General features: G+C 45.1%; 1 protein-coding gene across 2 annotated transcripts; it reads left to right on the plus strand.

Annotated features, from left to right (window-relative positions):
• The first annotated feature begins 1,022 nt into the window (after positions 1–1,022).
• On the plus strand, positions 1,023–11,603 carry INSIG1 (insulin induced gene 1). 2 transcript variants are annotated; one of them, XM_037384807.1, is made up of 6 exons: positions 1,023–1,118; positions 1,705–2,114; positions 4,766–4,890; positions 5,578–5,744; positions 6,208–6,307; positions 9,196–11,603. In XM_037384807.1, exons 2-6 carry the CDS (start codon positions 1,721–1,723, stop codon positions 9,223–9,225), a joined length of 816 nt encoding a protein of 271 aa, XP_037240704.1. In that variant the 5' UTR covers positions 1,023–1,118; positions 1,705–1,720; the 3' UTR covers positions 9,226–11,603. The 2 variants fall into 2 exon arrangements, with proteins under 2 accessions (XP_037240704.1, XP_037240703.1); XM_037384806.1 differs by lacking the exon at positions 1,023–1,118 and adding an exon at positions 1,162–1,274.
• The last annotated feature ends 1,409 nt before the right edge of the window (positions 11,604–13,012 follow it).

The raw sequence follows: 13,012 nt of genomic DNA on the forward strand, positions 1-13,012 counted from the left end.
GTGCTGGCTCCAGAGAGGCCAGCCAAATAAACAAGAAATCCAGTTATTCCTACTGCATCAACATATCGGTCTCTAATGTATTATGGAGAACTGGCATCTTAAAAAAGAAGCCTAGCAGCTGAGTCCTGCTCTGTAGACAACTTTTGGTGCTGAACTCTAACGTGATGTACAGCACATGCAGCTGACCAGCTCTACTAGGCCACTTTCCAGACCCTTGCAGAATCCAGGGGGTGAACTTGCATTTGACTGTGTTTTCATGACGCTACGCTAGGCTGGGAGAACCACGACCCAGGCTCGGCGGGTGCTGGCAGAGTGGCTGCTCAGGCTGCCAGCACTGATGGCAACAGCCAGGAGTCTGGGATGTGCCAGGGACCCCGCGGCTGGGCGCTGATGCAGTGTCTGCGTTTGGCACCATCTTCTTACGCAGTCATGGGTTTGGCGGGATCTCCTTGCACCATCATTGTAGAATTATGACAGTGAGGGTCACCAGTCCCTTCATCTTCAGGAGATGCCACAGCTGACACCTCCAACCTTCCCCATGACTAATTGCCCTCTCCCAAGGGGGCAACCCACCACGGTGGGCTGGGTGAGCACGGGAGGGCTGGGCTGTGGAGGCCACTGCCACCCTCACCACTGCCACCACCATCACCACCACCTTCAACATCACCACCACCGCCCCGGGGCGGGCTGGCGGGCGCAGCTCGGCGCCGGGCTCTCCCCAGGGCCGGCGCCTCAGTGGGGGAGATGACCCCCGCCGCCGCGCTCGCCCCCTCGCCCCTGTCCCTTTCCCGCCCGGCGGCGGCGCGCGCGCCCTCCCGCGGCGCGCTCCCGCCCCCGCCCCGCCATTGGCCGGCGCCGCCGCGCGGTCCTGCCGCCGTCAGCCGCAGCGCGGGCGGCGGGAGGTGGGGGGGGGGCGGGTGGTGTGTCCCGCACGTCATATCAGCCGCCCGGCCGCCATTGGCTGCGCCGCCTCACCCGACTGGACGCGGGCGCCCGGGCTGGCGCGGCGGCTCCCGCGCTCGGCGCTCGCGCCCGGCCCCGCCCCGCGCGCCCCGGCCCGGCCCGAGGGGAGGGGTGGCGGAGGGGAGCGGCGGGCCCGGCGCTGCCTCCGGCCGCGGGTAGGTCGGCGGCGGGTAACGTGACACCCGCGGCTGGGGGCTTATAAACCTTACACGGGGCGCGGGCCGCGGCGGCGAGCCGGCAGGGAGGCGGCAGAGCGGCGGCCGGTCGCCCTCCCCCACGGGCTGAGGCGGCGGCGGGCGCAGCCCCCTGAGGTGAGAGGGCGGGGAGGCCCGCGTCCCCGGTGGCCGGCGGGGAGGGGGTCGGCGCGGTTTTACACACACCCCCAGCTGGGAAGCGAGCCCCGTCCCCGAGGGAGAGGGGGCAGCGCGGGTCTAAGGGAGCAGTGGGCGGGGGTCCCTGTCCCCGGCCTCCCCCGGGGCTTAGCCGCTCGGGTCACTGGGGCCGGGGGCCCCGCCGGTGACGGGCCGCAGCAGCGCAGCCCCCGGCCGTGTGGCCGCTGAGGTGGGTCTGGTCACCCCGCTCCTGCTCAGCGCCCACCTTTCCCCCCGGCCTGTCGGGCCCTGAGCTGCCCGGTTGGCGGTGGAGGAGGCGGGGGGCGGGGGGAGGTGTGTGTCAGCGGTGCGTAAAGCGTCGAGCTGACCCGTTGTTGGAGGGTTTTAACAGCCTGGCCCTGTGTTTCAGGACTCTGGTGAAGCCAATGCCCAGGCTGGAGAACTGCGCCTGGAGCTGTTCCTGCACTGCCAGGGGAAGGCACAAAACCCAGCTGGGGGACACGGCTGCTGGGCTGGCCGCCAAGGTGGGCGAGATGCTGAGTTCCTCCGTACCGAGCCCCTCGCTGGCATTGGTGGGTCACGGAGCACACAGCCCCAGTACCGCCAGTGCCAGCAGCAGCACCACCACCACCAGCACCTTGAACTTGAGTCAACACCTGGTGCAGAGGAGTGTGGTCCTCTTCGTTGTCGGTGCTTTCATGGCCCTGGTGCTGAACTTGCTGCAGATCCAGAGGAATGTGACTCTGTTCCCCGACGAAGTCATTTCTACTCTCTTCTCCTCTGCCTGGTGGGTGCCCCCATGCTGCGGGACAGCAGCAGGTGAGTTGCTGACTCCACGAGTGATCTTTTTCCCTACCCCTCCGTGGGGAGGAGAGGTGGTGAGGCTGAATTTGTGACCTGTGCGTGCGGGAGCTCAGTGCTTCCATCCCAGAGTGATGCCGACTCAGCCTTTTGGAAGGATGCATGCCTGCTCCAGCGTTATCCACGTGCAGGAGCCACCCACGCGTTATCCCGCGTGTCCCAAGGCTTTCTTTGAGCCGGTGCACTCTGAATGTAGATAAAAGTGCGTTTTTCCGGCGGTGCGGTCTGGAAGCGCGAGTGAGCGGTTCCAGCGCCGTGGCGCGGCGGTGGCTGTGGGAACAGGCGCTGCCCACGCAGCTCCGCCGTGCTTCCCTGGTGAGGGCGCGAGTTCACCGCGGGGTACCCCCGCGCGCCCCCTCCGCCCCACGGCGGGGCACGAGTGGGCGTGGCGGGGCCGCGGCGTGCCGCGCTGTCCCCGCCCCCCCCCGCCGGCCATTGGCTACCGGCGAACTGGTGAGTGGCGGGCGGCGCTCGCCATTGGCTGCCGGCGCGAACTGGCCACGGGCTGGGCCGAAAACAAGGAAGTCACGTGCGGCGGCGGCTGCCCGCTGCCCCCGGCCCCTGGCTGCCTCCAGAGCTGCAGCACAAAATACCCCAGAAAACGCGGATTGCGGTGCGGTTGGCACAGCAGCCAGTGCAATTAGCGTTAATAAGCCCACTCCTATCCTTGTCGAAACAAAATAAGGCTTTAATGAAGGGTTGGAGGGTTAAAAAGACGTTAAATTTTAGGAAATAAACCCACTGTAATCATACCTTATTTGTACTGAAAATATTTAAACAACTCTTGCATTTTGTTTTTTTTAATGCAGTGCTATTCATAGAATGGTTTGCATTGGAAATTAAAGATCATCTAGTTCCAACCCCTTTACTGCTCACCCAGGTTGCTCAAAGCCCCATCCAGCCTGGCCTTAAACACTTCCAAGAATGGGGGCATCCACAGCTTCTGTGGGCAACCTGTGCCAGTGTCTCACCACTCTCACAGTAAAAAATTTCTTCCTATCTAAACTTACCCTCTTTCAGTTTAAGCTATTCTGCCCTTGTCCTGTCACTGCAGGGCCTTGTAAAAAGTCCCTCTGCAGCTTTCTTGTCGGCCCCTTTAGGTGCTGGAAGGCTGCTGTAAGGTTTCCCTGAAGCCGCCTCCAGGCTGAACAACCATTAACACTCTCAGCCTGTCTTCATTGGAGAGGTGCTCCAGCCTCTTGATCATCTTCATGGCCCTCCTGTGGACTTGTTCCAGCAGGTCCATGTCCTCCTTATGTTGGGATCCCCAGAGTTGAATGCAGTACTCCAGGTGGAATCTTGTAAGAGCAGTCAAGGGGGAGAATGACCTCCCACAACCTGCTGACGTCTTTTGATGCAGCCCAGGATGTGGTTGGTTTTCTGGGCTGCAAATGCATCTTGCCAAGTCATGTTGAGATTCTTATCCATCAACACCCCCAAGTCTTTCTCCTCAGGGCTGCTTACATATTGGCATGTGCTATTTGTACTTGATAGTAAGGGAGTATGAATGATACACCATTAACTTGAATGACTTATAAACTTTGTAGTAAAAAGAGGTTGATACACCCCAATGACAGTTCTCATAGTCCTGTCACAGCTGGATAAAACTCTGGCATTTAGCTGTTACCATAAGGTAAAGGATCTGGTAACTGGCATTAGAATAATGAAATTGTTTCAGCATCAGACCACATGCCTGCCTTTGAATCATATGTCTTGTAGCCTTCTTAACATTGAAGTTACTAAGCTACTTCTCTTCAGAGTTTGAGGGGAGGGGAAGGGTAGGAAAGGGAACAAAGACAGATGTTACATACAGTTATAAAGCAGCATGTCTAGCCCTGGAGTTGGTGACAACACATGGAGTTGCAAGGCTTAGAAGAATGAAACTCATCTAGTGTTTGTGCTAGCAACTGATCTAACACTAGCCTATGTTTTTCTTTTCCAACCAATATGCAGACTGAGAAGATGCTGTATGAGGAGAAAAACTTTGTCTCGTTAATAGTATGAGTAGTTGTTTTTCTCTCGCATAAATATGACCAAAAGCAGGTGCTTCTTTAAGTTCAGCTCTGCTTCTATTTAGTATCGTAATCCACCTGATTTGGATGGGAGCATAGGCTGATCTACAGCCTGGCAGAAGAAGAGAAAGCAGTTCTGCCAAGAAACTTGAGTACAGGCAAATATTTAATTCAGGGCCTGATTCACAGCTAATGAGCTGAGTTCATAAAACTGCCCTGCATGTGACCAATAAACAGATATTGCATTACTCACTGTAACTCAGCTTTTGTTATGCTCTGTTATTTATTGGTACAAAACAAGCTTCTGCTCAGGATGTCAGATGGTACATGCTCATTGGAGAAAAGGAACTTAGAGTAACACTTTAACGTTGCAATATGTATCTCTGCCTTAAAGATTCAGGCAGATAATTGCTTGTTAGAGTGGAGTTTTTTCTTTTCTAAAGTAGGAGAGTAATAATTTGCTTTACTTCATCAGACTTGGAGTAGCATGACAAGTGCCTGTATTTTGTCAAGCACTTGTTTGCCAAACTAATACTTAGTAATATTGAAGTAATCGTTGTATAATGGTTCGTACAAGTTGTGTTGCTTCTCTTGCAGCTGTTGTTGGCCTGCTGTATCCCTGCATTGACAGCCACCTTGGGGAACCACACAAATTCAAGAGAGAATGGGCCAGCGTAATGCGATGTATAGCAGTTTTCGTTGGCATTAACCATGCAAGTGCTGTATCCTTGAACTAATTTGCATTGTTGCTCGATGTGCTTAGTCTGTTGTCATGAAACAGTCTCTCCGACTCACATCTGTGAAAATTACAAAGGTAAGGATGGTGCTGCTGGCAGAGACAAAATTCTCTGAGACTTGCAGTACACCACACTAGTTACTTTAAGATAGATAACACAGTTCACTTAAAAGTAGTTGGGGGGGGCTTCTGGGAGGGAAGAGGGGTAGACATCATGGTATGTCTGATTTAACTGCAAGCGTAACAGTATAGTTGTGTTATTTTAATTCGTATGTTGTCTGCATCTAAGAGTTAACACAGTTTACTGGTGAGGTACACTGAACAGTTTTCAGTCAGTGTTCTTTGTGTTGGATAATGGTGGTTTGGGCAGAAAATCTAAATCAGCAGTGATAACTAGGTTACTTGAGCCAGAAATCCATAAAAGTTAAATATATTGCAAAATAGTATATTCTTTAGACACTTAGTTTGACAAAAGTTGATGTTGCCTTTTTACTCACACTCCAGTCAAAGTCAACAAGAGCTATGATTGCTCGTCAGGTCTGAAAACCAAATCCCTAATGTATTGTAGAGATACAGAATCACGCTCATTTTCAGTTTTGAGTTCTCCCTTGTTCAATTTCAGCAGCAGGATGTCTGCGGACTTAAAAGGATTGTCCTTAACATCTTTTTCCAGAAACTAGATTTTGCAAACAACATCCAGCTGTCCCTGACTCTAGCAGCCTTATCACTGGGTCTGTGGTGGACATTTGATCGTTCAAGAAGTGGTCTCGGACTTGGAATTACAATAGCCTTTGTAGCAACTCTGATAACCCAGTTTCTTGTATATAATGGTGTTTATCAGTAAGTTAAGCTTTTAAATTACTATTTGAGTTCTCATGTCTTAACTAGAAACAGGGATGCACCTGCACTGGAAGTTAGTTATTAACATATTTAGCATATTCTTGTAATAAGACTTTGTTTGTCTAAGGCAGCTGATTGTCTGTTTTAGAAATGATCAGATTGAGAACTGAGGGTGGAGGGTGGAGAGCAGACAAATTGAGATGTATGTTGAAGTGGTGAAAGCTCAGAAAACTGAACTTACGCTGGCTTGGTGTATCATTAACTGGCTTCTAAACTTTGCTAGCTAGGACATTGGGTTTAAGAAGCTTACTAAGTTAACAGACTTAATTTGGTCTCCCTATTTCTTCTCCTATGTTACTGGTTTTTTGTTTGGGTCCAGAGAGAGAATTCCATAGCATCTTGTTAAGAGTATGTAAGGTGATGTTAATAACTTGCCTGTAACTTACTTCCTTTTCTTTACTAGGTATACATCCCCAGATTTTCTTTACATTCGTTCTTGGCTTCCATGTATATTTTTCTCAGGAGGTGTGACTGTAGGAAACATAGGACGCCAACTGGCTATGGTAATTACTGTATAATTAGCATTTCCTTTAACAATCCAAATACATTCCATTGTTGTTAATCCAAGAACAAACTATGCCTTTAAGGGTATGACTCACAAACTGACAGAGATAGATAGGTATCTTCCCAAGAGTTGAAATGTAAGCGTACAATGTGTGTTGCCAGTAGAGTGGGAATTGTCTTAGTAAGTGTTTGAGTATCTTTTGTATTTAACATTTTCCAGCAACAGTCTAAATAAGACTAGAATCAGCATGCCACTTCTGCTGAGAATCTTAATCACTCCTGCTCAGTACTTTGAAATAACATCTAAGGTCGCTAGAAAACTGAGCCACAAATGGGCTTTCTCTAATTATGCAGTAAAGCATTTTCTTATGTAGATGAAAGGAAATGTCCCTGTATAGCATTAAGTTCCACCACTCTAGAGTAAAATATGCTCTTTCTGGTCACTTAAGATGTAGTTCAAGTATCACTCCATATATGGGATAATACAGTATAAATTACAATTTCATTTGCTAGGTTCTTAAGGAATTATTTCCTTGCAGCATATGTTAAGAGTAAACCTGGCTGTATGCTTGCACATCAGCCTAAGGCTTGGTTGTGAAAACTGTTCTGACACTGATGGATAATAATAATTAATACTGTATTGATTTAACTTCTGTCTTCTTTGCTACATAAGTCCTTTGCATTGCATTTTTACTGAAGGAAGGGCATTTGTAGACTTAGGAGTTCCTGAAATACTAGTCTCTGAACTGTTTAATAAGGGAGAGAGCTGCTTTTGGGGACTGAACCACAAATGAGTAAAAAAATTAATCTAAAGCTAGTTGTCTTGCCTGGAATGGGCTTTCTGTCTCTTCTGCCTAGCCTTGCTAACCCAATGGGTGGATGCAAATGTACTTCTAAGGTGGATAGTCCGAACTTGATGCTGTGGCTGAACAGTCTTGCAGACAAGCTGGGGAAGAGCGCCCTGTTGCTTGACCACCACTACTAAAGAAATTAAATTTTAATGTTAGCCATTGATTCTCAGTTATGCTAAATTAACAGTAACCTCTTGTAGAAAAGGCTGTTGGGGGGAAAAAAAAAAAGGCATGGGGCAAATCTACACCTGTTCCTGAGGGTTTTTTTTCTTGCAGACTTGATACCAAGTTACAGATTTCCCTATGTGACCATGGTCACAACCTTAACTTCGTAGTCAATTTTGGTTTGCTCTGAGGTTCTTTAAAATACAAGCTCACTACTTCCCCTTCAAATTCCAGCAGTGCATACTGTCTGCATGTGTTTTTCCTTAGGACTGTGTGTATGGGGGGAAGAGAGGGTCATTTCTCTTTCTAAATTTGCCACTCACATTGATAAAGAAATATATTAATGTAGCTTTATTTAAGCTTCGCTATTGCAAGCAGAGTGTCAGAATAAAATCATAGTCAGTTATATGCTACAGTTCTGTATTTCACATTGGCATGTGCAGTACTTCCAGTTGCTATGCTTCTTAGGTGAGAAGGCAAAAAAAAAGGAGTCTTAAAGAAGAGCTAAAATAAACATAGGCACATAGGACTTTTTCTTCACCTGACATCTCACCTGAATGTAGTTAAAATCAGATTGGCTCCTGCCTGCAACTTTTCTGTCAAGCTTGTCATCTTACAAAGAAAGAGGGAAGTTGGCAAGGCAAAGCATTATATTCTGGTTGTTTAGAAGTATCTTGTCGTTACCACTACGTAGTCTGGAAAAACTTGAAGCCCTATATTTTCATAGGACCACTTCTGTATATCACTGCGAAGCATTCAGTGCTGGAGATCAATTAATATCACTTTAAAATAGAATGGTTTCGTCAGCTGTTGCGAATGTGGCAAGAAGATGTAATACTGCATTTTTTTTAAACTAAACTTGAATAAAAGTTATTTTTGTAGATATGTTCTCCTGTAGTCCCTGAGCTGTTTGGCTGCATGTGACAGTCACAGATCCAACAGTAGATATTTTCTGGGCACGTCTAGTGTAGAAGGCTGCACTTGTGGAAATTACTCTAGTGGAGTGAAGTTGCCTCACTTCTTCCTCAGCCCCTGTCTAGCTTTTGCAGTTAGAAAAGAAAGATGTAGAGCAGGAAATGTCCCAGAGACATCCCTCCCATCCTGAAAAATCTTAGCTGGGGGATGCTTTCTGCCTTCCATCACTGGATTTCAAGTGAGCTTACATGAATTAACCAACCTGAAGTTGCTCAGTCAGTGCTCATTAAACGGACGGCAACACTTCACTTTGAGTTGTAACCATCATTCTCAACATCTGGTGAACTAGGGTGATATTCGGAACTTGGACCTCACAAAAATCTATTGTTTGTTACTGCTGGAGGCTGCAGAGCTCTGAATGCATTCAGTGCTTGCAAATACTTTTGCATTTTGACTTTAGAATGAAAAGAACAAGCTTGTTTTAAAGAAGTTGGTTAAATTTGTTACGCTTGACGTACTACAGGGTTTCATACTAGAAGAGGGACTTAGGAGGAAATGAGTAAGTCTATCTGATACCAGGTGTTAGTTGGAAAATAAACATGCTTCAAGGCAATTTGAAAGAGGACTGTTAAAAAAAGCTGAATTAATGCCCATTAAGTGAAGCACTCTGTGCCTTCTGCTAAGAAATAAACTGAGATGGGGAGGAAAGCTAGCAAAGGCTTATAAAAAGTAGTGCAATTGGTAAGTGGGTTTATCAGATTAACTAATAGAGGCATCACAGATCCATAGTGATTTAAGGAGCACACGCTTGTTGAGCTCTTATAAGAAGCCATATCTGCTAGGTCATTGTCATCCTCTCTGAAGCTAGTTGACCATTTAATCGTTGAAAACTGCATGATGTACTCACTTACCAGATGGCATTAAAATATAATGTGCTTGGTATTTTTTATCCATAGGGTATTCCAGAGAAACCACACAATGACTAAATCTTTGAAGAAGAGAGCATGATGCCAGTGTGAAAGCAACATTACGAAGATGTGTTCCTGTTTTAAATTGAAGATTATTTAGAAAAAATAATCTCTTTATGGGCTCACTGCACAAATGACTTGTGGAAAAAAAAATATTAATCCACTCTTAGAATAGCCAAATGAAATTAACTGCTTATCTTGAAATCTTACCCTGATTTACCGCGTAAGCATTTGCGTATGGCTGTTCTCTGGAAGAGTTTAACACCAAGTTGCATACAGCTGTTCAGGCTAAGTGGCAGTTTTCCGAGTATTAGATTCCAATGTAAGTTATTGAATCAGCTGCCGTATTTTAAAGCCTTGAAACTGAAATTTAATTACAAGCTCTTGTATCAGTGCCCAAAGGAAGTAGATTGATGGTGCTTAACAATGATGAAGTATGGTTTAATAGGAATAGTATTTATCCAAATCTTTAAAAAATAGGGTTATTTAAAAATAAGAGTGATCGAAACAGATTAAAGGCATTGCACTAATGCTTTTAGGAGTCTTATGAAGGAATCGTGCCCTTACTTGTTATGCTGCATTAAGTTTCTGTCTTTGATGGTGGAGAGGGTTGGAGGGAGAAAAGGTTGGAAGTCACTTAGTTTAGAATTCATAAATTCAGTACGATAGGTGAACAATGGAGACAATCTTGTTCGAACATGAACTATATCAAGAAATTCTGACTGGAAATTTCATTACTTCTGAAGCTTGCAGTTAGGTTTGCAAGAATCACGTTCTAGCCCCAGTTCAGGAAGAAGTTTAAGGGTGTCTGCGCACTCCTGCTTAATAGGGACATACACTTCAGTATCTCACTGAAGGAAGTCTTAGGTATCTTAAATGTCTGGTGTCACTGGGAAACTTGCATTGCAGGTCAGTGCTTGGCCATTGAGTACGTGCCCCCAGCTCCTTACATTTGCCGTTTCCTCCTAGAGGTGTCCTTGATCTTGCTTCTGTTTGAGTCAGGGTTTTGACTGAAACGATGGGAAACAGAAGCAGGCCTAAAATGTGATGTAAACTGTATGTGAAAAATAGCGAACAGCTTGTTTTCTCAGTTCAGTTTCTAAAAGAGATCACTACTTGTTTTTTCACAACCCTATAGAACTTGCAATCTGTGATTGCCTTCTTAAAAAAACAGAAGTGCTTATGTCACTACATTAAACATTTGGTGTTTCTTAATACTTAGTTCTGGTGAGCACAAGGTATTCATTTGATAGCTTAGACCACAGGAGACCTAAGTAGCAAGTATTAGGTCTTAAAGTTGAAGTGCAATGTACAGTAAATCTGAGCCTCATGTTCTCTTCATTATCGATCATTTCTTATGAGAGATTAAAGAGAAAAGGTTCTGAGTTCATTTCAATGCTGCATGGAGTCAAATGGAGCAATAATTTATTTAACTAGTAAAGCTAGTTTTGTTGTATCTTTTGTTGAACCCAAATTTTTAGGAATACTCCAATTGTGTGGTTATGGTGTACTTGTAAACTTTTATGGATTTGCCTTTTCGTATTATGCAATTTTTTTGTGTTCATTTCCAATCTCACATGGCTTCAGACACAGTTAGAGGCATCAGTTAAAGGCTGACCATCAAAAAAAGTTGAGGCCAGGTAGCAGTGTTCTGGCTGTTTTCACTCTTCTAAGGGAATGCTGTAACTGCTGCTTGTGCTTTTTTGTAGCAGGAAAAGTTTAGCACAAAGTCTGTATTACAGAGTGGACCCCGATTCTAATCTTGCTTTGGTGTAAATCAAGAGTAATTTCATTGATGTGAGATCCTTCTTCAAATGTTTGAAACCTAAATAATCACATTTTTTTAGGATTACCTGAAGAAAGTAGCTCCTCAGATCAGGACTGGATCAGCTCAGCTGTTTTAAGAAGTATGCTACCTGCTGGGGAGGCAGTTTTGTAACCATCTTGAAACCAATTTCAAAACATTGTAAAACCAGATGTAAGTAAAGATGACAGTGATCTCTACAGATGTTTGATAGAGAAGTATTTAAGACTTATTTGTAAAGACTGAAAATAAATCTGTATGTGTTAGAAATAATGCAGCCAAAAATTAAGTCAAAAGTTCATTTTTTGCCAATACTTCTGAGTATCTTAACCAAAGTGGTTTAAGTTTGGAAGAGGTGGGGAGGGGTGTGAAGAAAATTTGCACTATTCTGAATTTGAACACTTAAATTCTCATTCTTACTGATAAGTTTTCAGCGGTGTGTTTGGTTTTACACTTTTTTTACTATTAAAGTTTTAAGATCAAGTCATGTTTGCCTTGGATTCTCTGTATTCACATTATGCAGGAATCTTGCTTGTAAAGGCCAGTTGTTATGGTTGCATAACAAATATTCAGTCATGCATACTCAGTGGTTAAAAAAAAAAAAATACCCCTAAACTGAACTTGGAGAGATTAACCTTTCGAGTGGCTTCTGGCCTGGGTTATGTAGTTGAAGAAAAAATTCTTGCTATTGTACCAACAAAGCAGCATAGGTGTATGTTCTGGTTATGTGACTTAAGGTACATAATCTTATTACCATTGTCTTCCAAGATGCTGAAATTCATAACTTGAAACAAAATAAGGATGGGGCAGGGTAAACATGCAAACTCCTTTTGTGGCTTGGTTATCTGCAGTAGCAGTTACTAAAGTCTGAAGCATCTTACAGTGCAAACAGTAAGAATGAGCAAGCACAGATGATAAAGCTAAGCAATTCCAAAAATGTTGCATCATCTGATTTAGGGAAGATGGTATCCTGCAAATTTAGACAAAAAGTCTTCCAATTTTACTGCACTTAAATATTTATTTCAGACTTGTAGAAGCTGCTGCGTTTGTGGTATGAATAATAGAATGGCTTTTTGATCAGTGCATTAAATTTCATCTATATCAGTGTAGAGTCTGGCTTAGCTGAAGGAAGCTTCATTAGGAACTTCTTAACTATTTTAGCTTAAATATCCTTCGTTTGCTTAACTTCAGTGCATGCTCTACTAACAGCTCCAAGCTGAGGGTGGTTCACATCCTACAGGTACATTGCTTTCCCTGAAACTCTGCTCAGATTTTGTCAAAAGGAATTAAAAATAAATATTTTCTTGGAAAAAGCTGTGGGATGCAGCCTAGTCTTGGAGAACTAGGACATGATGGTCTCCTTTTAAGACAGACAATTAAAGACAATTTTAAGACAGAATTTCTAAAGGAAAACAATAAAGTCTTCCAGCAGGTGTGATGATTTGACTTGTGCATAGTTGCTGCAAATTTGTTTGGTGGGTTACTCAGCCTTTGGCTTTAAGCGTGGGGATTTGCAGGTGCTAAATTAGCCACAGGAGGGCCCATAGTCTGTTCTCTGAATGTAACAGGAACATATTGAGATGAATAATGAAATTAAGTCTCAGTTGCCTTACTGCACATCAGAGTAGCTCCAAAATTCATGAGAACAAAGTATTACATGCTGGACTAATTGAACAAAGCATACTTCATATAAGAGATTGAGGGCCCTATCTTGGAAACCTGTGAGAGGTACAGGTGATGCAAGGTTCTTCCATCTAAAAAGTCAAGGAATGTGCCTACAGGTGATGGTGATTTCTCTGGGCAATGAAGTACCACCCTCATTGCCCAATACCTCGTTTGGAGTCATCTCCCTGTGTTTAAATCCTCCTGTTTTGCAGCAATACTGTTTTGTCTTCATGGGCTACAAACAGGGAGAGATAAATTAGCTATGCAGTAAAACCACAGTCCTCATGCCGATCTGTGTGGTAAGAAAGTCTGGAAGTTGTGGTGCTTCTGGCTTGC

Source organism: Falco rusticolus, chromosome 4, assembly GCF_015220075.1.
Source record: "Falco rusticolus isolate bFalRus1 chromosome 4, bFalRus1.pri, whole genome shotgun sequence".
NCBI lineage: Eukaryota > Metazoa > Chordata > Aves > Falconiformes > Falconidae > Falco > Falco rusticolus.

Excerpts from the sequence above, each read along its gene's own strand:
- INSIG1 (XM_037384807.1), top strand. The coding sequence starts at position 1,721 with ATGCCCAGGCTGGAGAACTGCGCCTGGAGCTGTTCCTGCACTGCCAGG. Across the intron at positions 4,891-5,577 it reads GCATTAACCATGCAAGTGCT|AAACTAGATTTTGCAAACAA; the intron begins GTATCCTTGAAC and ends ATCTTTTTCCAG. Across the intron at positions 6,308-9,195 it reads TAGGACGCCAACTGGCTATG|GGTATTCCAGAGAAACCACA; the intron begins GTAATTACTGTA and ends TTTTATCCATAG.